Here is a 23,356-nt window from a genome sequence, read left to right as displayed (position 1 = left end):
TCCCCCATCTGCAATACCTAGACAAACGCCCAACGTCCCTGCTCCCTTGAAGTTCCAACCGGCCAGAAAAAAAAAAAAAAAAACGAAAATACAACCCAAAAAACATGTTCGTTCAGTAGCACTATCTATATAGAAATGCTGAAAATGTTCATTCTGATTATCTCTCTTTTTAATGTTCAAAAATGGAAATTATTAGTTATTTTCTTTTAGAGAAAATTTGTAGATGCATTGCTTGCTGACGATAATAATGGAGGGTGTTTCTGTATCAGAACTGGGAAGAAATAAAAGGAAGAACTAATGTACAAAAATTTATAAAAATCCTAAAAGTCCTTTCTATTTCATCGAAAATATATAAACAACAACTAGTAAGTAATTTCATTAACAACGAAACCCCTAAACACTTTTTTATTATTGAATTTAACATGCACACAGTTCGTCTTGAGCCCTGACCTCCTTTTCGTCCAACACTTACCAGGGAAGGAGCTGATATTTGAGCAAAAGTTGAATATCAAAATTCGAAACCAAATTAAAAGGGAGATCGATTGAGGGGAGAGGGAGAGCACCTGTGCACCTGTGGGGTGAGAAAGAGAGTTCAAGCTTCAAGAGAGAGAGTGAGAGAGAGAGAGAGGCGACTGAGGTGGAGAAACAAAAATGGGGAGGGGAAGGGTCTGAAAGTTACAGGATTTGATTGTCTATTTTTCATTCACTACAAAACCATACGTGTCATGTGTTTATTGAATGGTGTAAATCTACCATTCTCACCTGTCCGGCTCCTAGCGGAGACTGGTTATGCGGCCTGTACGTAGCACATCTCTTACTTTATATATATATATATATATATATATATAATCGTCTGCCCTTCTCTGGAGTTTGCATACCAAGCCATTGTGAGAGTTCCATTCGTGCTGAAGAGGCGCACAGAAGGGAGAGACGTGTGAGGCTGTGAGCTAATGCAGCAGAAGGGGAGGTCATACAACCGTAGATCGAGGAGCTTTTCCAGATCTCGTCTTGCAATTGAGGGTTGTTAACCTTTGCACCCCCACGCCCAATCTCATCGCATTTTTTCCGGTCTCGGTTTCTTTCTTAGAAATCCCCTCATTTCCCTCTTGGCTTTTTTTTACGTCTCCTTCCTTGCAATTTTTCCGCGATGGATGCTATTCAAGGTACGCCATTTGGTTGTTTTGTTTCGGTTTGGATTTGAGGTCGGTGAATCGGTTTTTGATTTGGAAATGGTTCGTTTTGTAGAACAAGAGCGTGATATGCAGAAGAGCTACTGGATTGAGCACTCTGCAGATTTGACCGTCGAGGCTATGATGCTCGACTCCAAAGCCTCCGATCTTGACAAAGAAGAGCGACCTGAAGTAAATCCCTCTCCTCCGTCTTTCTGATTTCCACTGTATTGACTAAATCTGCATTTGGACGTGTACATTGAACATCTTTTTTGTGTCTGTGCTGTTGTTTTTACTAAATCTGATTTGAGTCGCCAGACTAGCCCGCTCAAGTGACGGCCTGCTATTTTTTTTTTTTCTTTTTACTTTTTTTAATATATTTAAATATTTTAAAATACAAAAAAATATTTCAATACACTTAAAATCTATTTCTTAATTATTAAATAAATAAAAGAAATTCTTGTCAAGCGCTCAAATTGAGCAGTACAATTTGGGAGGTAAAATAGTTTTTTCTATCTAATTTTTATTTTTTTATTATATTTTTAAGTATTTTTTTAATATTCAGAAAAAATTAAAAAAATATACATTTTTATTAATAATTATTTTCTTAATTATTAAGAAAAAATAAAATAAAAAGAATGATAAATAATTAGTGAGAAGCAGTAACCCTATAATTATCTCTTTTTAGATAATCTAGCTTCTGGATTCAGTGATTTATACGTTTGTTTATTTATGAAAAGCTGAAAACTGGAAGTGACTCATTGCTCTAATTATTCAGAATATTATGAGTTTTCAATAATTTATCAACTATGAGAACGACCTGACCAAGTTCTTCAGCTACTTTTGAGTTGGGTTTCTTTTTTGAGAGCTTGAGTATGCTTAATTCGGTAAAGTTTTCGACTCCCATTTGGATATTTGAAGCAGTGTTTTTCTAGGGTTCGTGATCACTGATCGCGACATTCCCCCTACCAACCAACGCCTACCATTTTTTTAAGTGAACAAATACCAATTACTGCTAAGTTTCTAGGCTTTTCACATGCTCTTCCCACTTGGCGTGGACTTCAAAAGAGGGATCCGACAACTGTAATTTGATGGGAAAATGGCGTATAAGGGTTTGTCTTTGAAAGTGGAAATTACTGCTAAGTTTTTGGCGTAGGCTTCTATGGGATTTGCCAATTATTTGTTTTATCTACAAGTGCTGCTGATTTTCAAATTCAATATTCGACAAATTACCATATTTTCTTTGCACACTTCTCTCTTCAAATTTATAACGCGACTATAGGTTAATTGGTTATATACGTAATTTTCCTAAGAAGGCCAATAATATATATAAAACCCAAAAGGTACGAACAAAAATGAAATAGAATAAAGTAACAGAATTGGTTATATTTTCTTGACTTACGTTGTTTTAAAATTCTGGCCAATCACACGCAGTTTCTAATGATATAATGAGAATTTCTTCCGTGGAACTGAGTAACAGAATTAAAACGGTACTTTTTTTTTTTATTGATAATTCCATTTTTGTGGTTGTTGATATGCTTGTTGCTGATATGCTTGCTGTAGAATATCCTACACTGAACTAACTGGGTTATAAATAGGTACTTTCACTACTCCCACCGTACGATGGAAAAGCAGTTTTGGAACTCGGAGCAGGTATCGGTCGTTTTACTGGTGAGTTAGCTCAGAGGGCCGGTCACCTTCTTGCTTTGGACTTCATTGAGAGTGTAATAAAGAAGGTAATCGTGGTTCTGTACCTTGCTGAAGATTATTAGCTTTTGAGGGGATTATCTGACTATTCACTTTTCAATGGTCTCCTTGCAGAATGAGAGCATTAATGGACACTTCAAGAATGTCAAATTTATGTGTGCGGATGTGACATCCCCGGACTTGAAAATACCTGAACAATCAGTGGACTTGATATTCTCCAATTGGTTACTTATGTATCTTTCCGATCAAGAGGTCAGTAATATTGAAATTAGTAAAGTCTAGGTGCTATTTTGAGTTTAGTGGAGTCGGAGTATAGTTTTTTATGTTAATGGGTCAATTTTATTGTAAAGTGCAAAGGGATGCAACCCAAGTGCACAAGGTATATGCAAAAATAAAGCACCCAATTAGGAATACAAATAGGGAAAACAAAGAGACATAAAAACTATATCATTCTTTTTACTTACTACAATCAACATTGGCTTAATAACTAACATAGTTTTTTATGTTAATTATTAAGCCTCTGTGGATTCTAGTAACTAAAAAGAATGACATTATTCGTATGGCTCAGTGTTTACAAGTACTTATGATCAATAACTTAGATGTTGGTATCATGACACAGTTTAGAAACTAAAATTCTACCAATTTCAAAGGCAAAAATTAAAAATGAAAAAATTACAAATTTTTGATAAGGTAATCTTATAAAAAAACATAAAGGGGGCTTAACTCAAATAATTTGGAAATATTCTAGAGGGAACACTCAGCTAGGGGGAAGAAGAGGAAGAATGAAAGTCTGCAAGTTCTAGAAAATCAGAAAAGGGAGCCTTTATGAGTATAGCCAATCAAGCATAAATAGAATTGAACAAAAATGGATTTTACCTCTACCGTTGTCCTCTTGCAAATTTTGAAGGTTTGAGCAGAGCAGTACGTTTCCTGCTAAAAGGAAAAAAAGTTATAATCTCCCAAATTACTATGATTTTTGCAACATGATCTTGGAAGGATCAATTTCGATACTTGGTACCCCATTTTGAATCTTAAGTTGCAATGTGCACTCTCTGTGCATTTTTTTAGGCCTAAAAATAACTCATTTGCCCCTACCTGTTCTAATTTTGAAAAACCACAACTCATTTGCCCCTACCTGTTCTAATTTTGAAAAACCACATAACTTATAAAAAAAAAAACAAATTGAAAAACCACATAGGGTGCATATTACAAGTGAAGTTTCAAATTGCAATGCCAAGTGTCATAGTTGGTAATTCAGAGGTTGCATTGCAAAAGAGGTGGTAGTTCTAGGGTTGAGTATGAATTTACCATAAAAAAGAAGAAAACTATCAACTCACCCTCATTTAATCATTCTTTGTTTTACTCCAACTTAATATCATATTCCTTTCCTAGTTTCTTTTGGTAATTTCTGTGCTGTTAATCCATCATCAAAATCTTTAACAGGAAACTAGTCTCCCACCATGTATTTCCAAAGAAAGTGATTGTTAAACGGACTAGTCAAGCTGTTTCAGAAGTTGAAGGAGGTTAAAGACAGAATTATCATTAAAAATAATTTAGAGAAATAAAAAATTATGTTTAAATTCTTGCTTGCCTTGGACTGAGGTCAATGGTGACCACTTTTTATACATAGTAAGGTATACATATCATAATATACATATATCAATTGCTTTGTTATTCCTTATTAATAGCTACAACCGGGTCTTCTTATATCCAGTAGAGCTTTATAACTGTCTTGCAATGCTATTTTATTCCTGTGTGGTTCTGCATATGCTACTGATTGCTGAAGTTAGTGTACATTTTTTATTGTTCTGATTATAATGTTGATTTTCATGTGCAATACCTGTTCATGATTTAACAAAAACAGGTTAGATTCAGCCTTTCATCGACTTCTGGTTTCTTGGGAATAACAAGCTAATTAGCTTATTTTCTACACATTTCTTTCAATGCATTGCAGGTGGAGGATTTAGCTGAAAGAATGGTCAAGTGGCTGAAGGTTGGTGGGTTTATTTTCTTTAGAGAGTCTTGTTTTCACCAATCAGGAGATAGCAAGCGAAAGTACAACCCAACCCACTACCGGGAGCCCCGATTTTATACAAAGGTTTGCCTTATGGAATCTCCGTTTGTCTTCTTCTTATTTTTTTTATTTTTTTTTTAATTTCTTATTTTTTATTCAATGCTGTGCCTGTGGGGGGGTGAATGTGGCAAGAAAACAGATGAGCACTTGCACATTGAACTAGACACTGGCCCCATTTGGATTGTGAGATGAGATGAGATGGTTTTAGATAAAAGTTGAAAGTTGAATAAAATATTGTTAAAATATTATTTTTTAATATTATTATTATTTTGGGTTTTGAAAAAGTTGAATTGTTTATTATATTTTGTGTGAGAATTTGGAAAAGTTGTAATATGAGTTGAGATGAGACACTTTCACTATCCAAACGGGCCCCAATGTGTTGATGTGAACTTTGTGTGGAGGCAAGTTAATTACATCGAACTTGATTTGAATGCATTCAACCTGGAAACCAGGCTGTCATATTTATTCTTGTTTTCTAGAGAGAAAATGAAATGGTTTTCAATCAAATTTCCATTTGGCTGAGTTGCATAATTGTGTGTTTTGGGATATAAAATCTCCAGTTTAGTTTTATTTTGTTTCAAGATACAGTAATCTAATAAATCCATCAACAAAATGGATAACCAAGTTCTATAAACTATTTCTTTCTGTGTCTAGTTGTAGAAAAACATAGAATATGGTCCCTATATATGGTTTCATCTACACATGTTTTCTTATGCAAACTATGAGTGGCATAGTGACGTGCTGTCTGTAAATAAAAATTTTTGTTGTAGCCATAGGCTCTAAATCATATAGTGCTGCAGGTCTTTAAAGAGTGCCATTTGCGTGATGGTAAAGGAAATTCATTTGAACTCTCTCTTGTTGGCTGTAAATGTATTGGAGCTTATGTGCGAAACAAAAAGAATCAGAACCAGGTAATACAAAATTGCTTGCGTATGATCTGATCCTTTTACTTAGATTGGCTATCTGACAAGATGCACATTTAATGTTTTGGAAATACAGATTTGCTGGACTTGGCAAAAGATCAGTTCACAAGATGACAGGGGTTTCCAGAGGTTCTTAGACAATGTTCAGTATAAATCCAATGGAATTTTACGTTATGAGCGTGTCTTTGGGGAAGGTTTTGTGAGCACAGGAGGGATAGGTATGCTTTACTGGCCATTCTCTCCATCTCTCTCTCTCTCCCATTTTTTATATCTGATGGTGAAAATAAAGAGGATAGAAAGACGAAAATTAAGGTTTCTAGTTCTTAATTTGGTGTACCACATGTATACCTCCGGTATACTTGAGCTATGCCTATCTTTATATCAATCAAATTTCTTCTTACTTATCAAAAAAAAGAAAGAAGAAAATTAAGCACAAAAATGGGTAATTGAACAACAAATGTTTTCTACTAAGTTCTTAAAGATGTTTCTATGACAACAACCACAAAAATGGGTAATTGAACAACAAATGTTTTCTACTAAGTTCTTAAAGATGTTTCTATGACAACAACTTTTTGGGATGTGAACACGCAAGCAGCTAATTTTGCCTTTTTCTTTTTCTTTTGATTTTTTTAATTTTGTAGTTAAATAAAAAATTTCATCTTTTTGTCAACTTTCTTGCTGGTCTGATGACAACTTTTCATGGTTTCTTTTACATTCTCAATGTTGAGGAATTGAATGTTTACTTTCTTTCTTTAGCATTTTTTCAGTAACTCATTCTCCACATCATGACCTAGAATTTGTACACAGATTAAATATTTCAGTTTGAACTTAAAACCTAGAAACTAATTATATAAATCAGAAAAACAATTATATTGTTTCTTGTGCACGTATGTTTCTTTTTTAATTTATTTTTTCATTCGTAAGAGTGAAGGAAAATTCATAGCCCAATTAATCCTAAAGCTCTGTCATTAAGTTTAAGTGAACCTCGTCTTTGGACAGATACAACTAAAGAATTTGTGCAAAAGTTGGAACTAAAGCCTGGCCAGAAGGTCTTAGATGTTGGATGTGGCATTGGGGGAGGTGACTTCTATATGGCTGAGAACTTTGATGTCGACGTGGTTGGGATCGATCTGTCCATAAATATGATTTCTTTTGCTCTTGAGCGTGCTATCGGTTTGAAATGCTCGGTCGAATTTGAAGTTGCTGATTGCACTAAGAAAACATATCCTGAGAACACATTTGATGTGATATATAGCCGTGACACTATTTTGCACATTCAAGTAAGGCAGCTTTCCATTTCTGTTATAGTTCCTATTTGAACAGTTATAGGCATTTTCTTTTATTTATCTTGTTCGTTAAGTTTGCATTTTTATTTTATTTATATTGTTCATTTCAGTTTATGTTTTGTATTATTTATGTTGTTCTTTTCATCAATAATTTGGAATCTGAAAGCTTTATCTCGTTTTAGAAGCAGTTATTGTGTGTACCACCCGACATTAAATGCCCTTTCTATAGATTCCTGTTTAGAATTCATTAGAAGAATACGAGATATGTGGGCAATGATTGAACCTTATGAGCTTTTATCATGCTATCTTTCTGCAATGGAGCTGACTATGGCTTGCTTGGTTACAAGATTCAAGACCTCTGTTATATCTTGTTATCATTTTTAAGTTGGCTAATCCTACTGCATATAGACTTTTATCTCCTAGGTGTTCTATCCACGCAATTATTATGGGTTTAGCTTGGAGTCTCTCTCCCTCTTTGAAATGTATGAATAGTTTCCGGTCAACTTTTCAGGACAAACCTGCATTATTCAGATCCTTCTACAAGTGGTTGAAGCCAGGGGGTAAAATTCTTATCAGTGATTACTGCAAGAGTGCTGGAACTCCATCACCAGAATTTGCTGAATATATTAAGCAAAGAGGGTATGATCTCTATGACGTTAAAGCATATGATCAGGTATATGTTTGCAATTAAAGGTTTCTCTTGTTTAATGCTTTCTGTGAATCGTTTCATGGCATTCCTCTACATATTTCTTTGGACATAATGAACTTATGTTTCAACTGTGGCACAGATGCTTCGTGATGCTGGTTTTGAGGAGATCACTGCAGAGGATCGTACTGATCAGGTTCGTGGAGATCCGTGTGTATTTATATGTTGTAAATATGAATCATGTTGAGATTCCTCCTCTAAGAGAGTTTACTTTTGCATCAGTTCATACACGTTCTGCAGCAGGAATTGAATGCTGTTGAGAAGGACAAGGATGCATTCATCTGTGACTTTTCTGAAGTGCGCTTTTTTTTTTTTTTTTTTTTTTTTTTGGGTCTAGCTATCTTCTTGATTGGTGTTTAAAATTTGTATTAATTTTTCTTTATTTTTTTTTTCCTTCCTGGTTGATTGATAATATGCAGGAGGACTACAATGAAATTGTTGATGGATGGAAGGCGAAGCTTATCAGGAGTTCTTCCGGCGAGCAGAGGTGGGGCCTGTTCATTGCCAGGAAGAAATGATCCTCTTATCCCTTCATTTTCCCTATCTCTACTAGCTTTCAATATGCATTAAGAACAGTCTTGGTGGTTATATTATTGTTGCATCAGATGGTTGATATCTTGATACCATCCTACCTTATTTTTTCAGCAAAACCTGTTCAACTTTAAATAATGAGATAGAGAAAGCTGATGAATTTGCCAATTAGAAAAAGAATAATAAGCATTTGGACTTTTATCTTTGCTTAGTCTAATGATACCAATTATATGATTAATTTATGTTTGTTGGAGAGAATGGTTGTTCATTGTATAACGATTTTCATTACCCGTAACTTCTTATATTTTGGTGATTGAACTTTATAGGTTATGGCAGATTGGTGACTTTAAAAAGTATTTGATATTTTGATGTAAAGGGCTTTTCAGGTGAATTTACCCCTATTAGTGTAATCAACATATCTAGAGAAACTTAAGTTTACATTTCTCGTTCATACTGAAAATAGATTTACAAGGGTTTATTTATAGATTACAATGCTGAAATAGATCAGGAAAGAAATAACTAATTGATAAATAAAAAAAAAAAAATTAGATAAGAAAAAAAATAACTCTTAAAAAGAAAAGTAAATCTCCAAAAAAACTCTCTTAAGATATTCATAAATTTACAACAAATTCCCTACAATACAGTCTGATAAGAGTCGTCCAACACTCCCCCTCAAGTTGGCTTGAAGATATCTTCGATGGCCAGCTTGCTGTTCAAGTACTCAAACTGTTTCTTCGGTAGTCCCTTGGTAAGTATATCAGCTACTTGTTCAGGCAAACAGATCAGTCCACTATCTATCTTCTCCTTTATGAAATGTTTGTCAACTTCAACATATGTTGTTCTATCATGAAGTATCGGATTGTGAGCAATGGCTATGGCAGCTTTATTATCACAATATAATCTCAAAGGTAGTGAATTCTCAATCCTCAATTCTTCAAGTAATCTTTTAATCCATAACACTTCTCCAAGCAAGTCAAGTATATCTTTCCTCTGTGAAATAAAAATACCTCTCCTAGACCTTGCAAATTCCATACCAAGAAAATACTTCAAGCTGCTCAAGTCTTTGATCTCAAAGTCATTAGCAAGCACCTTCTGTAATCTTTCAATTTCACTGTTGTCATTTCCTGTCAAAATAATGTCATCAACATAGACAATTAAAACAACAACTTTCCCTTCACCTGAGTGCGTATAGAATATAGTGTGATCAGCTTGACCTTGAATGTAACCGTGACTCTTTACAGCGCTTCCAAAGCGTTCAAACCAAGCTCTAGTGGATTGCTTGAATCCATACAATGACTTTTTCAATTTGCACACTTTTTCTCTGCCAAGTTTACTTTCAAAACCTAGTGGTAAACTCCATAAAATCTTCTCCCTCTAAATCTCCATTTAAGAAGACATTCTTTACATCTAACTGGTGTAAGGACCAATTAAAATGTACAACCAAAGACAGTAACACTCAGATTGAGTTTATCTTTGCCACGAGAGCAAACGTTTCTTGATAGTCAATTCCATAGGTTTGTGTGAATCCCTTGCCTACGAGTCTCGCCTTTTATCTTTCCACATTGCCATCAACCTTGCATTTCACAGTGAACACCCACTTACATCCTACACACTTCTTCTCCTTAAGTAAATCAACAATCTCCCAAGTCTCGTTTTTCTGGAGTGTGTTCATCTCTTCAAGAACTACTAATTTTCAACCGGGATGATCTGGTGCTTCATGAATATTCCTTGGAACAAATAGATGAGAAATATTGGATGTAAAGACATTATGATTATCAGAAAAGTCTATGATAGGACATAAATTTAACAATTGGGATGTGTGGTATAGGTTCTAATTCCTTTCCTAACGGCTATCGGTTCATCAAAGTCTATAGGTTTATCACTAGAAAATATAGTAGAAGAAAGATTACCAGGAATTGTAGGCTGGAATTTCAGATGACCATGCTTTGGAGATGATGATTGAACTTCCTCTGAAATTTTAGGCTGATGATCTTTATTGTTGTAATGATACCTTCTTCTAGTATAAACACGAAGCTCGGAAGGAGTAGGATCATCCTGTAGCTTTTCTCCCCCTGTTTGTGATTCACTTATACTTTGCACAAGAGGATTGGAATTTCCTGTGTGTTCTTTATTGAAAATTTCAGTTTTCTGAGTATTTAATGGGTGAGATATGTCAAGAAAAGTATTAGATAGAGAGTTGGAAGTATGCCAAAAATAATCTTCACTCTCTTTCTCCCCTTGAAGATCAGTTGGGTCAAAATAAGATTATTTTTCAACAAAAACAACATCCATACTCATATGAATTTTGTTTGTTTTTGGATTCAAACATTTATACCCTTTTTTATTTGGAGTATAATCAAGAAAAACACACTTTTCAGCCCGAGGGTCAAGCTTAGATCGAAGGTGAGATGGTATATGAACAAAAACCGTGCATCCAAAAACTTTTAGGGGTAGATACGAGACTACTCTATTATCAAGAAAAGAATTTTTCAGGCAAGATAAAGATGTAGCAAATTTTAAAACACGGGTAGACATTCTATTAATGAGATAACATGTAGTTAAAATGGCATCTCCCCACAAATATTTTGGAATATGTATTGAAAACATTATAGCCTGTGCAACCTCAAGTAAATGACGGTTTTTTTTCTTTCTGTGATAGCATTATGTTACAGCAGTGTATCCCGACAAGTAGATTGACGTTGAAAACCATTTTCTTTCAAAAAAATTCCCAAGTATTGGTTAAAGTATTCAGTACCATTATCTGTACAAAGAGTACTTATTTTGGTTTGAAATTGATTTTCAATCATATGATAAAAATCCTTGAATAATTTTGCAACATCAAATTTTTCACTCATCAGGTATATCCAGCAAAGGCGAGTGTGGTCATCTATAAAGGTTATAAACCATTTCTTTCAAGATAAGGTAGTAACCTTCGAAGGACCCCAAACATTACTATGAATTAAATAAAAAAGTTTCGGCACACGATATGTTTTCAAATTATAGGAAACTCGATGACTTTTTGATAAAACACAAGTTTCACAATGAAAGGAATTACAATCCAAATCCTTGAACAAACTAGGAAACAAATATTTTAAATATGAAAAACAAGGATGTCCTAGTCTAAGATGCCAAATCATTATTTGATCACGTACATGAATTGAACTAGAGCTACAACTTAGGCCATGAGCTTGTTTATTGTTGAATAGAGTATCATCAAAATAATAAAGGTCATCGATCATCCTAACACTACCAATCATCATTTCTGAGCTCTGGTCCTGAAATTCATAATGAGAATAATAAAATATGACTCGACAATTAGAATTGCAGGATAATTTATTGATAGACAAAAGATTGCAAGAAAACTTAGGAACATGAAGAACATATTTTAAATCTATTCTTGAAAATTCTAATGGAACCTGTGCCTGCTGTTGGTGAAAAACTTCCATCAACAACGCTTACTTGTTTATTACTCAAAGAAGGACAATAAGAATGAAATAATTGAGGGAGACTAGTCATATGGTTAGATGCACCTGAATCAATGATCCATGGTACATGAGTTGAACAAGTTGAAAAAGCACTAGGAATATTACCTGTTTGGGCCAAGGAACCAATAGAAGTACCAGATATTGGATTAGATTTTAGCAGTTGAAGGAGATGATCCACCTGATCTGAACTGAGAAAGTTTGTCTTTGCTTCATTTGCTTTCAGGTTGGTGTGACTGCCTCCAAGTTTGCTTCTCTTCCAGTTTATTGGTTTTCCATGGAGTTTCCAGCAAGTTTCTCGTGTGTGGCGTGGCTTATTACAATAATAACACCATACTCGAGGTTTTTCCTCATACTTCCATTGAGTAAAGTATGACCCCTGTGCAGAGGCATTAGCTGTATCAACTGTATTCAAATTATTGGAATTAGTAGCAGTCAAAGCTGAGTTCTCTACTGCTCCATCAATTCCCTTCCATTTCAGCATGACATTTCGACGACAATCTTCACGTCGTACTTCAAAAAATACCTCTCCAATTGGAGGCAAAGGTTGTCTACTCAGAATTCTCCCTCTGACTTCATCAAACTCGTCATTGAGTCCAGCCAAGAATTTAAATATTCTTGCATTTTCCACCATCTTTTTGTTGTGGTTGCAGTCATCAGGGCTCTTCCATTCGTACTCATTGAATAGGTCCAAGTCTTGCCACATCCCCTTGAGGACATTCAAGTATTTCGTAACATTATCTTTCCCTTGTTAGGTCTTACCAATTTTTTGCTGCAACTCATAGATCTGTGAATAATTTCCAAGGTCTGAATATATCTAACTAACATTATCCCAGAGTTCCTTAGCAGTTGAGTAGCACATGTAGTTGGCACTAATCTCTTCATCCATGGAGTTCACGAGCCATGACATAATCATGGAATTTTCAGCATCCCATGTAGAATATGATGCATTTGTTTTGGCAGACGTCTTGATTTCACCAGTAAGGTATCCAATTTTCCCCCTCCCTCAAATATACATTCGCACTGACTATGACCACCGCAAGTAATTGGCTTCATTGAGATGAATATTTTGTAATTTGGACAAAAATGAGGCTCGGTATGGGCAGGTTTGTTGTGATCAGTGTTTGTCTTGATCAAGGAAGAGGGTTTGGATGTATCGGACATGATGATAGAAAGGGATTATGGAAGTGAACAAAGTAGAGAAACGGTAATAAGGCCTAGAATTGAAAGGCTATGGCTGCCGGTAGGTTTAGAGTTTGATTAAAAAAAAAAAAAAAAAAAAAAAAACCCTAGAATGAGATACCCATGTTCGGCTCTGATACCATCTAGAGAAACTGAAGTTTACTTTTCTCATTCATACTGAAAATAGATTTACAAGGGTTTATTTATAGATTACAATGCTGAAATAGATAAGGAAAGAAATAACTAATTGATAAGCAAAGAAATAGATAAGGAAAGAAATAACTCTAAAAAGAAAAGATAAGTCTCTTTAAAAACTCTCCTAAGATATTCACAAATTTACAATAAGCTCTCTAAAATACATTTTGATTGAGTCGTCCAACAACATAGCTGCATGTTCGTACCTGATTAATTGTATGAGAATAAGTATAAGTTAGATAGATGTTCAACAGACAGCTCAACCTTTGAAGTAGACTAAGCTCATTTGGACACTAGAGTATCTCATAATTCTGTGAATAGTAGTGAAATAGTTTGAGTTAAGACGTTTTATTGAATTTTGAAAAATGAGAAAAAAGTTAAATAAAAATATTATAAAATTAAAAAATTGTTGAAATATAATTTTTTAATATTATTTTTGTTTTGAAGTTTGAGAAAATTGTATTGATTTTTGTATTTTGTTTTGTTGTTTGTAAAAGTTGTACTAGTTTTTGTGTTTGGATAATGATTAGATAATGATTAAATGAAAAAGTTGAATATTTGAGATTGAAAAGTGTTATGTGTTTGAGAATGAAATTATGAGAAGTTTTGAGAAATTTTGAGAATCTCATGTTTCAACTCTATGTCCAAACATCCCCTTGAAACCTTTTTGTCCAAAACAAAATTAGGCAGCATGTGCAAACATATAGAAACAACCCAACACTCCCTGGGATCTTGTAGATTTTGGGTAGATTGAGAACATGGAGAACAATAAACAAAACACTATTTAACAAGATGATATTTATGTGTAGACTATAGGGTGTATGCTTCTTGCTGGAATAGAATATACAGTAAAAACAAGCATTTAGAGGTCACCAGAGCCAGAGGAGTCACTTGAACATATCCATTTCATCCTTTCTTACAATAACTGGTGAAGTGGAGAGACCATTTTGGAGTTTTTGCTTTTCTGAAACTAGCAGGAGATCTCCTTTTCGAGTAGCCTGTTCAGTTTCATTAGCTTCATTGGGTGGTAAAGATCCTAATATCTGTACCATTAAGCTTCCACCTGCCATAGTCAGTTTGATAAAGATCTCAATATCTGCATGCTGAGAATGAAGAATATTATGCAACTTTTTTGTGGTAAAAAAAAAAAACAAATGAAAACCGCCTATCTCGAATAATAACTAATCAATATGCAATTTTACGTATATATGTTTATGTTGGGGAACCTCTCCAAGGCAGGGCCCTTCGGACCGACTTACGAATATATGTTATAGATGTAATATAAATCTAAATCTATGGTTAAGGGCTAACATAGAAGTTGCTAATTTCTGCTGGTCCATCATGGAGGCTCTAGTTGAAACATTCTTTAGTTCCATAGTTTTGCTCTTAACTTTGAAAAGAGAACTAATCCAAATGGGTAAAGATGAAGCAGCAATTCTTACAACTACACTTGGAAGAGTTAAAAACAAGAGCTGGACCTGTTATAAAGGATTACTAAGGATGTAGTTGCAAGAATTGCCACTCTAATACTTCCTGAAGGTGCACAAGGAGGATTCATTGGAGTGTTCAGATGCTGTCTTTTTAAGACAATTATACAGAACAGGAAACTGAGACATATTGTGTTCTGGATTTCTACTGCTGCTTTTCTTGTTCTTTTCGGTTTGGGTTTTCATTTTTAAATAGTGAATAGTAAAATTTGCAAGATCCAATAATCAAGCGCAAATATAGCTGTAATTTTGCATCCAAAACAAAAATGTCTGAAATATGAGAAACTACAACACAAAGGCGAGTTAAGATGGGAATATAGGTAAAAGAAAAAAGTAAAATTTACCGAGGACAAGAGCAGCTCCAATCCATCCAATTGTACCCCACCTTTGCCCAAGGAGAAACCAAGCAAAACCTGCACCCCAGAGTGGCTCCAGCCCATAAATTATGGCTGTTTCTGTTGCTGAAACGTCACGCATGGCTGCAATCTATAGAGGAAAAAAGGAGGAGCAGTCATTGGAATCAGAAAACAAGCACCCTACATACACACCAAAACTACATGGACTGCTGAAGTAACTGCATGCATTCTTAAAGAAACTTTTCTGCACAATTGGTATGCTGTCTTTCATGATCATAAATATGGTTCAAGTAAAAAATAAATGAACTCAAAAGACATGCAACATATGGGTGGGGGGTGGCGGCTAAGAAACAATACCTCTACCCACAGGCACAATCCGGTTGAGAATACGCCAGTATAAAGAGCAGCTATCCATGGAAATGCGACAATTGAATCCCATAGTTCTGTCCATGTCCATGATGATTGGTTATAGCCATTCACACCATCAAACCATCCTCCAATTAAAAGCCAGATTGTCGATAACAGGGCAACTACACACACCTACACGAAAAACCATAAACTTGTTGATATGCATAGATTGCAAATCTGCATCATCCAAATAGCCATGTTTAGGTGCACTTGAAAAAAGTAGCACATTTAGGGCAGGGAAAAAACCTCGTATCCAAGAAGTGCTAAGAAGTTTTCTTTCTTTGTGTTTCTTGATATATGTTCGGTTCGAAGCATGTGAATTCCAAAAAAAATTGCACTCAAAAAGTTCAAGAGATCTCCAACCTGAAAATATTAGGATTTTATGAAATTTATCCCATTCAACCATTCACAGAGATACCAGTGATGCAAAGAGCATATATTATCCATAAGATATTCTGATGAAGAACCATGTAGTGCTTACACTTGGAGGAGATCCACTGCATTCCAGCATAGCAATCCCAACAGAGGACATGAGAACTCCAAACCATGTACGGGCAGGTACAATTGCTCCTAAGAGGCCATCAAGCAAAGGTACCACAATAACCTGTTCAATTATTACAAGAATTAGTCAGAACTTCTCTCTGTCATGTAGGGCAGTATAAGTCTTATTGTGGTGGTGAAGAAAGTCATGTATGCGGGAATGCTTGAGAAAAGCTAGTTTAAATATATTTTTTTTCCTTTTCCACTTGGGGGAAAATCAACTGTTCTGAGTGAACTCCAAAAGATAAAAGAAGATATCTTGGGGATTGTACCAAGAAATCAAGAGAAGTTATTTGCAACAAAGTATCAAATCTTCAGTGCCTGAGATCTACTAATTTTTTGTAACCAATCCATAGTTAATTGCACTTCCCACTGTCTCCCATAGGTACAGTTGGGGTAAGGGTCTGGCCCCTGGGGTTCAAATCCCTCCATCAACTAAGGCTGTGTATGCCCTTAAAAGTTGCTAGAAAAATGAAATCATAGTTAATGATTGTAGGCGAAAAGAAATGTGTTGAGTATGAGCTTACTGTAAACAAAGAAATGAATGATGCACGCCCTGCATCAGCTGTAAGTAGACCAGCTGCCTCAATAAGGTACCCTAAACTCACCCACAATCCCAACTCCATCCCTGCATTGCGGGTCTTGATGTCATCTCGAGCATGAAAGACAAATGGCAAAAATGGGATGGCTGACACAACAAATCGCACTGCAGAGAAGGTTGCTGCATCCATGCTAGTTTCAACATCTTTCACAACTGGAATGTTGCTTGCTGCAATTTAAAAGCAACATAATCCTCCACACATCATGATTTTAGGATTTTTGACTCAAAACTTCATGACTTACCAAGATTTGAAAGTATGAACCCTAGCTAATTAACTATAACTCATATTAAATATAAACATTAATGAATACATTTAAGACATGCATAATACTCCCAATCAGTAAGTTTTCTAAGATAGCCAAGGCATTTTCTCTGATACTTTAACCAAAGCCGCATTATCCATCATCCTAGCATATCAAATTTTACATAGAAGAAGTCCTCCATCTAGGATTATATTTTTTCAATTTATATACCCTCTATTAAGATTATGCTAGATACCTAATTTTCCTTCATCTCAGTAATCAGATCTTGATAGAGATAACAAATTAAAATAATATGAAAAGTAAATATGGAACTTTTCGTAGTTTTCCAAATAATATGAATCGAACTCCTTAAAGCAAAGACACCCTCTACCAATTAAGTTCAGTACGGATTTGAAGGAAGAGATCAAAGTTGAATACCAAAGATAACAGTGATGACATTTAGCATTATAATGCTCCTTATCTTCTTAGATGAAAACCAAAATTTCCGCCACAAAGGCCGCTTTCTAGCAAGCGATTTCAATCCCACCTTCAAAGGATTCTGAGCCTTAGCTTTCTTTATCATCTGCTTCAATATACTGGAATCATCAACATGAACAACTGAGAAACTCAAATCATGTTTCCTTTCATTCTCTGCAGATTTCTTGCTCGTTGTGTGCTTAAAAGTAGCTGCATAAGAAGTAGAACAAGAAGAAGAAGAAGAAGAAGATGCAGATCTTGTAGAATTACAAGAAGAAGAAGAGGTGGGTGTTTGTGATGAGGAGGGGCTCAATGAGCAAGCAGTAAAAGGGTGCAGTTTATTATGCTGGTTGGGAATGGTGGCAAAGAAGTGGAACATGGAGGAAGGTTTATGAAAGTAGCATGAGATTTTGGAAGCAGAGTTTTGACATCTTGTTTTTGTCTTCCATGTTGTTGTTGATAATGATTGGCAAGCCATGGTTGAGACAGAGCGTAGTCTTACAGGACATCTAATTCCCAAGATGTTCGGGACTAAGGAGATTGCAAGGGAGTGATCATTTTCATTTTCCAGCAGAAATCTTGAAGAATAATTTGCACAGAGAGAGAGAGAGAGAGAATGGTGTTTTTAAAAGTGGAAGTTTTAGGACCATGGAAGTGGAGAGGACAACAGGACAATGATATTTCTTTCAGCAGGGAGTTAGCAACGTGTGGCACATGGTATTTTCGTTCAAATGGTGATCCAATGTTTTTTTTTTTTAATTTATTATTATTATTATTATTATTATTATTATTATTATTATTATTATTATATATATATATATTATTATTTCGAACTCGTTTGTCATGCTATAAACATTATTAGAAATGCTATATAATCATAAGTATTATATAATTATTTTAAAAAAATAAAATTTATTATTAAAAAATTAATTTTTTTCATATAAATTTCGTATATATTTATTTTTTTTAAAATATATAATATTTACACAATCACAATTACAACAATCTCGTTTACAGGTTGGAGCGTAGGACGGCAGGAGAAATGTAGAACGTACACCGACCGACGGGCTGGGATCGAGTAAGGCATGGCTTCCAATTATTTTGTTTTCAAACAATATTATTTGTTTATCTTAAATTTTATTATTTTTAATCATATAAATTAATATAAAACATTTTCGATGATTTTATAATTCAATCACTTGAATAAAAAAATTATTTAAAATATGACACATCAATCCGTATGAATGATCATTGATAAAATTCAAGATGAAAAAGATCATTTTTTATTTTTTTATTTATTGAATTACCAATTTATTTTTATTTTTATTCATAATTTTGTTGAAAAAACTATCCTCCGTACTCTCAAACAAGTCTCGTTTATTTTCACAATTTATCTAAACTTATTTAATCACTCATTTAATTTTATTTCATTTAATCATTACAATTTTTTCAAATTTTTACACAAAATTAAATAAACAATTCAACTTTTTCAAATATCAAAATAAAAATAATATTAAAAATATATATTTTAATAATATTTTATTCAATTTTTAATTTTAATCTCAACTATCTCATTTCATCTAATCTCATCTCATCTGCGAAAAAAAATGAATAAGAGTTATGCACTTTGTATCCCAAATCCCTAATATTGATATGTTGCAACCTCAGTTTATTAAAAAAAAAAAACTAACAGTACTTTGAAGTTTGAACTCAATTGAACCATGGTCGCATAATTAAAATAAAAATATGGGACATGGCACATAAAGATCTTAACGAGGGGTAGGAAGTATTAGACTTTTGTTGGACATAAATATACACTATTGGCAAGAAAAAGCTGTTGGGCAACCAAAAGAACGATCACAAGAAGTCCACGTGATATGGAGGCGATGAAAGGTACTAGGGATGGGCCACTTTGACGGAGTCGAGACTACTCAACTCCAGCCTCCTACTCCGATTTGGGTTGGAGGTCATTTCGCACTCTGACTACAACTCCAATTAGGAGCCAATTCCGTTAGAGGCAGAGCCAGAATTGGAGCCCAATTCAAAGTTGGGTCGAGTCCATATGTCTCTTAACCTATTTTTGGGCTTGATTCAATTTTTTTATGCCCCACTTATTTTTATATTTCTACATTATTAATTTTGTAACCCATATAAGTAATAAAAGTCTAAATACCAAAGATCTAAATCCACAAGGTAAAATAAAAGACAACATCATCAATAAAATTATAAATTATAAATTATAATCCATCTATAATAAAAAATTAAATAATCAAATATAGATAGTAGAATCATAAAAATTTAAAGACAATCATGTAATAACTCAATCATTCAACATAATATCACAATGCAAATCCTTGCAAACATCACACAAGAACACACTTATGAGTATTTGGAGCTGTGTATATAACAGATTTACAAACTATATCAAAATATCAAATGGATTTCTTGCTTTCTACCATCACCAAGAGTCAAAACTCCACTCTCCATTGTTCTAATAACAACTTGCATTGAAGAACTTCAATAAAACGGCTTCAAAACCCTTTTAGAGAGAGAACCTCTGACTTCTCTCTAGAAACCCATCCAAACCGAAACCAGCCAGAGAGAGAGAGGGGGGGGGGGGTGAGAGCTTCGGCTCCAACCCCCTCCCTCTTCCCAGCCCAGAACCTTTATCTTCCAGTTTGTTTCTTTTCTTGTTTGTGTTCCTTTATTTTTATTTTTTTTTCAGGTCAAAGCATGGAGAAACACCGTTTTGAGGTTTTCCGGTGGCTAGCGACCATCACGAGCCCCACCGTGGGGTTCCTAAGTCGTCGATCTTTTAGACTGCCGATGATTTCGCCAAAAGGAGCAACGCTCGTGGCCTCCACGCGTCACCACACAAAGGGCTCTGCTGCCGCCACACGCGACTTTTCTGGGGTCAACGATCTCAGTAGCTTTAGGATCGTCGGTCCGGCACACTTCCAGCATGGCGCATGTCCTTCACGCGCCACTATAGCCTCCTTGCTCAGTGTTTTTTTTGGTTTCAGTGTATTTCAAGTGTTTGTTTTGTTGTAGTTCTGTTTTTCAGTATTTGCTATGTATTTTCTGTTCTCTTGTTTGTGTTAGGTAAAAATAAAAAAAAATAAGCTATTGGACTTGTTATCCATAGCAAGAGAATCTCTCTCCTCCTTTGGAGGATGGGGGTTGGCTGTCCCACTCCTCCTTTGGAGGATGGTGGGTGGTTTTCCCTCTCCTCATTTGGAGGATGGGGGTTGGATACCCTTTTCTCCTTTGGGGATTGGGTGATGGTTATCTCTGTTTTTACAGAGTGTTTTATTCTCAGACAAACCGAGATTGAAATCTCATAAGGTTTTGTCATTAGAGAGCTTATAGAAATTAAGACAATACCCGTTACAAAGAAATTTAAGTGCGGAAAAGTCCCAAACAAATGAGTAGTTTGACTTGTAATCTGGGTTTTTTTCTATATTTATCAGTCACAACTATAACTTTGATTTCATTAAATGAAATGAAGTCTATTTCCAATCAAAAAATAATAATAACAATTCGAATCAACAACTGTCACGACTCATAACTCCTTCCCATTGCCATTGGTCGACATCATTCATCAACTCAAACACCACATACTACACATTCCAATATTCCACAACCAAACTACAACCAAGAAAAGTTACATGGTATCATAATTAAATAATGAAATGTAAAATGTATACAATTGTCAAGTAGATAAATCATCTCCACTTTTCCAGAATCCAAATGCAGAGTCCCGACTTTCCAGGTATCTTGCATTGTTTTGAAAATTAAAAAAATTAGACCTTACACCACCAAACTAAATGATAATAGTAAAGTTAACATGAAAGTTAATGATATCATTCATCGACCGGCACAAAACTACAATAACTTATCTCGATCCTCCATAACTATTGTGGGGTTCATAGATAAGGCTACAAATATATATATATATATATTACATTAATCTCATTATTAATATAAGTTAAAGAATTAAAATGACAAAATTATCTATTGTTAGGTTGTGGTGGTCAACCACGCTCCACTTCTTCCAATTCACTCAGTGCAGGTGCTCGACTATTTGCACAAGAAGTAGCTGCAGACATAGGTGTAAGAGTGGATGTCTCTGTCACCGGGGTATGTGTAGGCAATGAAGCATCCATGTTAGGACGATCTTCCGAAGTAGGTGCAGTATCCATACCCATATCCACTTGAAAAATAAAATTCACAAGAATAATTATACACACCAAGACTTAAAAATCAGTAAATTTAACGAGAAATGATATTTGCAGTTCTAATGTGTGCAAACCCCACGCACCCTTTTGAAAATGAGTATGTGATCCATTATTAAAAAAATTAGTGGATCACATACTCATTTTCGAAAGGAGTGCGTGGGACTTGCACAACCTAAAATTGTATCTAGCATTACTCAAATTTCAATCAAGCAACACTACTCTCAAAGTTAAAATCATAACAAATAACAAGTTGAAACATAAAATAAATAACAAGTTGAAACCATAACAAATAACAAGTTCAAACACCAATTTCAAAGTTCAAACGTGAGATCATAACAAACTACATGGGCTACGGTTACATAACTTAAGAAGTTACAACTTACAAAAATTCAAAACTACTCGGCCCTTAGAAATAAAAACCGAAGCCTATATATTAGCCCTTAAAAAATTAGAAATAACAATATGGCTTGAACATATTTTATATTTTGATTTATTCAAAAGCTTTATCGGCTGCTGGAGACCACACGAAGGGGTCGTTCTTATTGCATTCCATAATTGGGGCCATGATGCTGCTGGAGTTCTTGATGAAGCGCCGATAGAAAGAAGTGAGGTCATGGAAGTTGCGGGTTTCATGTACATTTGTTGGTGCTGGCCAGTCAAGAATTGCTCGCACTTTCGATGGGTCAGCCTAGATGCCGCTGGTAGAGACTATAAACCCCAGGAAGGGTACATAGTGTTAGGTGAAACTACACTTCTTGAGGTGTATGTAAAAGCTCTCTAAATGTAAAACTTGTAGGACTTTTCAGAGGTGGTGTAGATGATCTGTGTAGTTGGGGCTAAAATTGAGTATGTCGTCAAAATACACCATCACAAACTTGTTAATAAAGGGCCGGAGGATTTGGGTCATGACTCGCATAAAGGTGCTAGGAGCGTTTGTGAGTCTGAATGGCATAACCAGCCATTCGAAAAGTCCATACTTCGTTTTAAAGGCTGTTTTCCACTCATCTCCCGCTCGGAGGCGAATCTGATGGTACCCGCTCCGAAGATCAATCTTCGAGAAAACCTGTTCTCCATGTAGAACATCTAGCAAGTCATCCAAACGTGGAATAGGGAATTGATATTTTACTATTATCCGGTTAATAGCCCAATTGTCGATACACATACGCTAGCTACTGTCTTTCTTTGGGGTGAGTAGTGCAGGCACGGCACAGGGGCTGAGGCTCTCCCGGATGAAGCCCCTATCGAGTAGCTCCTGGACCTGCCGTTGGAGTTCTTGGTGCTCAGTGGGACTCATACGATATGCAGGCATGTTAGGCAGCGTGGCTCCAGGTACTAAGTCCACAGCATGCTGTATGTCGCGCATGGGTGGTAAGGTGTGTGGTAGCTCCTCAGGTGTAATGTCCGAAAACTCTTCCAGGATTGCGCTGACTTCGACGGGTAATGCTTCGGCATCCAACTGAGGCGCACTGGGCTTGGCGATTAGAGCAAAAATGACCCCATAATCATGGGTCTCTTGTGTGAATTTCCGAAGGGTGAGCACTCTGTCCTCTCCCCCATGCGTGTCAAAGTCATGAATTTTCATAGCCTGCAAGGTCACCTTTCTGTCATTAAACACAAAAGAGTAAGTGTTCTTGTACCCAACGTATGTAACCCGTCTGTCATAGAGCCACGGTCATCCTAGTAGTAGGTGGCATGCCTTCATTGGAATCGCGTCACAGCGTAGCGTATCTACATAACTTTTTCCCAAAGAAA

The 23,356-nt window shown here is 35.3% G+C and overlaps 2 protein-coding genes across 4 annotated transcripts; one reads left to right on the top strand and one right to left on the bottom strand.

Moving 5' to 3' along the window:
• Positions 1–849: 849 nt before the first annotated feature.
• Positions 850–8,599, top strand: LOC121242677 (phosphomethylethanolamine N-methyltransferase-like). The gene is made up of 12 exons (XM_041140601.1): positions 850–1,163; positions 1,246–1,361; positions 2,768–2,905; positions 2,991–3,128; positions 4,831–4,974; positions 5,751–5,861; positions 5,950–6,091; positions 6,873–7,153; positions 7,671–7,832; positions 7,948–8,001; positions 8,088–8,162; positions 8,285–8,599. Exons 1-12 carry the CDS (start codon positions 1,148–1,150, stop codon positions 8,381–8,383), a joined length of 1,476 nt encoding a protein of 491 aa, XP_040996535.1. The 5' UTR covers positions 850–1,147; the 3' UTR covers positions 8,384–8,599.
• Positions 8,600–13,209: 4,610 nt separating this feature from the next.
• LOC121242676 lies at positions 13,210–18,075 on the bottom strand. 3 transcript variants are annotated; one of them, XM_041140598.1, is made up of 8 exons: positions 17,328–18,074; positions 16,574–16,815; positions 15,988–16,110; positions 15,753–15,869; positions 15,456–15,638; positions 15,087–15,228; positions 14,129–14,318; positions 13,210–13,461 (listed from the first exon to the last, which is right to left on the bottom strand). In XM_041140598.1, exons 1-7 carry the CDS (start codon positions 17,842–17,844, stop codon positions 14,143–14,145), a joined length of 1,500 nt encoding a protein of 499 aa, XP_040996532.1. In that variant the 5' UTR covers positions 17,845–18,074; the 3' UTR covers positions 13,210–13,461; positions 14,129–14,142. The 3 variants fall into 3 exon arrangements, with proteins under 3 accessions (XP_040996532.1, XP_040996533.1, XP_040996534.1); XM_041140599.1 differs by lacking the exon at positions 13,210–13,461 and having other exon boundaries at positions 14,025–14,318; positions 17,328–17,577; positions 17,716–18,075; XM_041140600.1 differs by lacking the exon at positions 13,210–13,461 and having other exon boundaries at positions 14,025–14,318; positions 17,437–17,573.
• Between the last annotated feature and the right edge of the window lie 5,281 nt (positions 18,076–23,356).

The sequence above is a fragment of the Juglans microcarpa x Juglans regia genome, chromosome 8D (assembly GCF_004785595.1).
Source record: "Juglans microcarpa x Juglans regia isolate MS1-56 chromosome 8D, Jm3101_v1.0, whole genome shotgun sequence".
In the NCBI taxonomy this organism is placed as follows: Eukaryota; Viridiplantae; Streptophyta; class Magnoliopsida; order Fagales; family Juglandaceae; genus Juglans; species Juglans microcarpa x Juglans regia.
The sequence above is the reverse complement of the archived record's forward strand: the minus strand, read 5'-3'. Positions and strand labels throughout refer to the sequence as shown.

Excerpts from the sequence above, each read along its gene's own strand:
- LOC121242677 (XM_041140601.1), top strand. Across the intron at positions 3,129-4,830 it reads TGTATCTTTCCGATCAAGAG|GTGGAGGATTTAGCTGAAAG; the intron begins GTCAGTAATATT and ends AATGCATTGCAG. Across the intron at positions 8,163-8,284 it reads TCATCTGTGACTTTTCTGAA|GAGGACTACAATGAAATTGT; the intron begins GTGCGCTTTTTT and ends GATAATATGCAG.
- LOC121242676 (XM_041140598.1), bottom strand. The coding sequence starts at position 17,844 with ATGGCTTGCCAATCATTATCAACAACAACATGGAAGACAAAAACAAGA. Across the intron at positions 15,870-15,987 it reads GCAGTGGATCTCCTCCAAGT|GTTGGAGATCTCTTGAACTT; the intron begins GTAAGCACTACA and ends TAATATTTTCAG. Across the intron at positions 15,229-15,455 it reads GATTGTGCCTGTGGGTAGAG|ATTGCAGCCATGCGTGACGT; the intron begins GTATTGTTTCTT and ends TTTCCTCTATAG.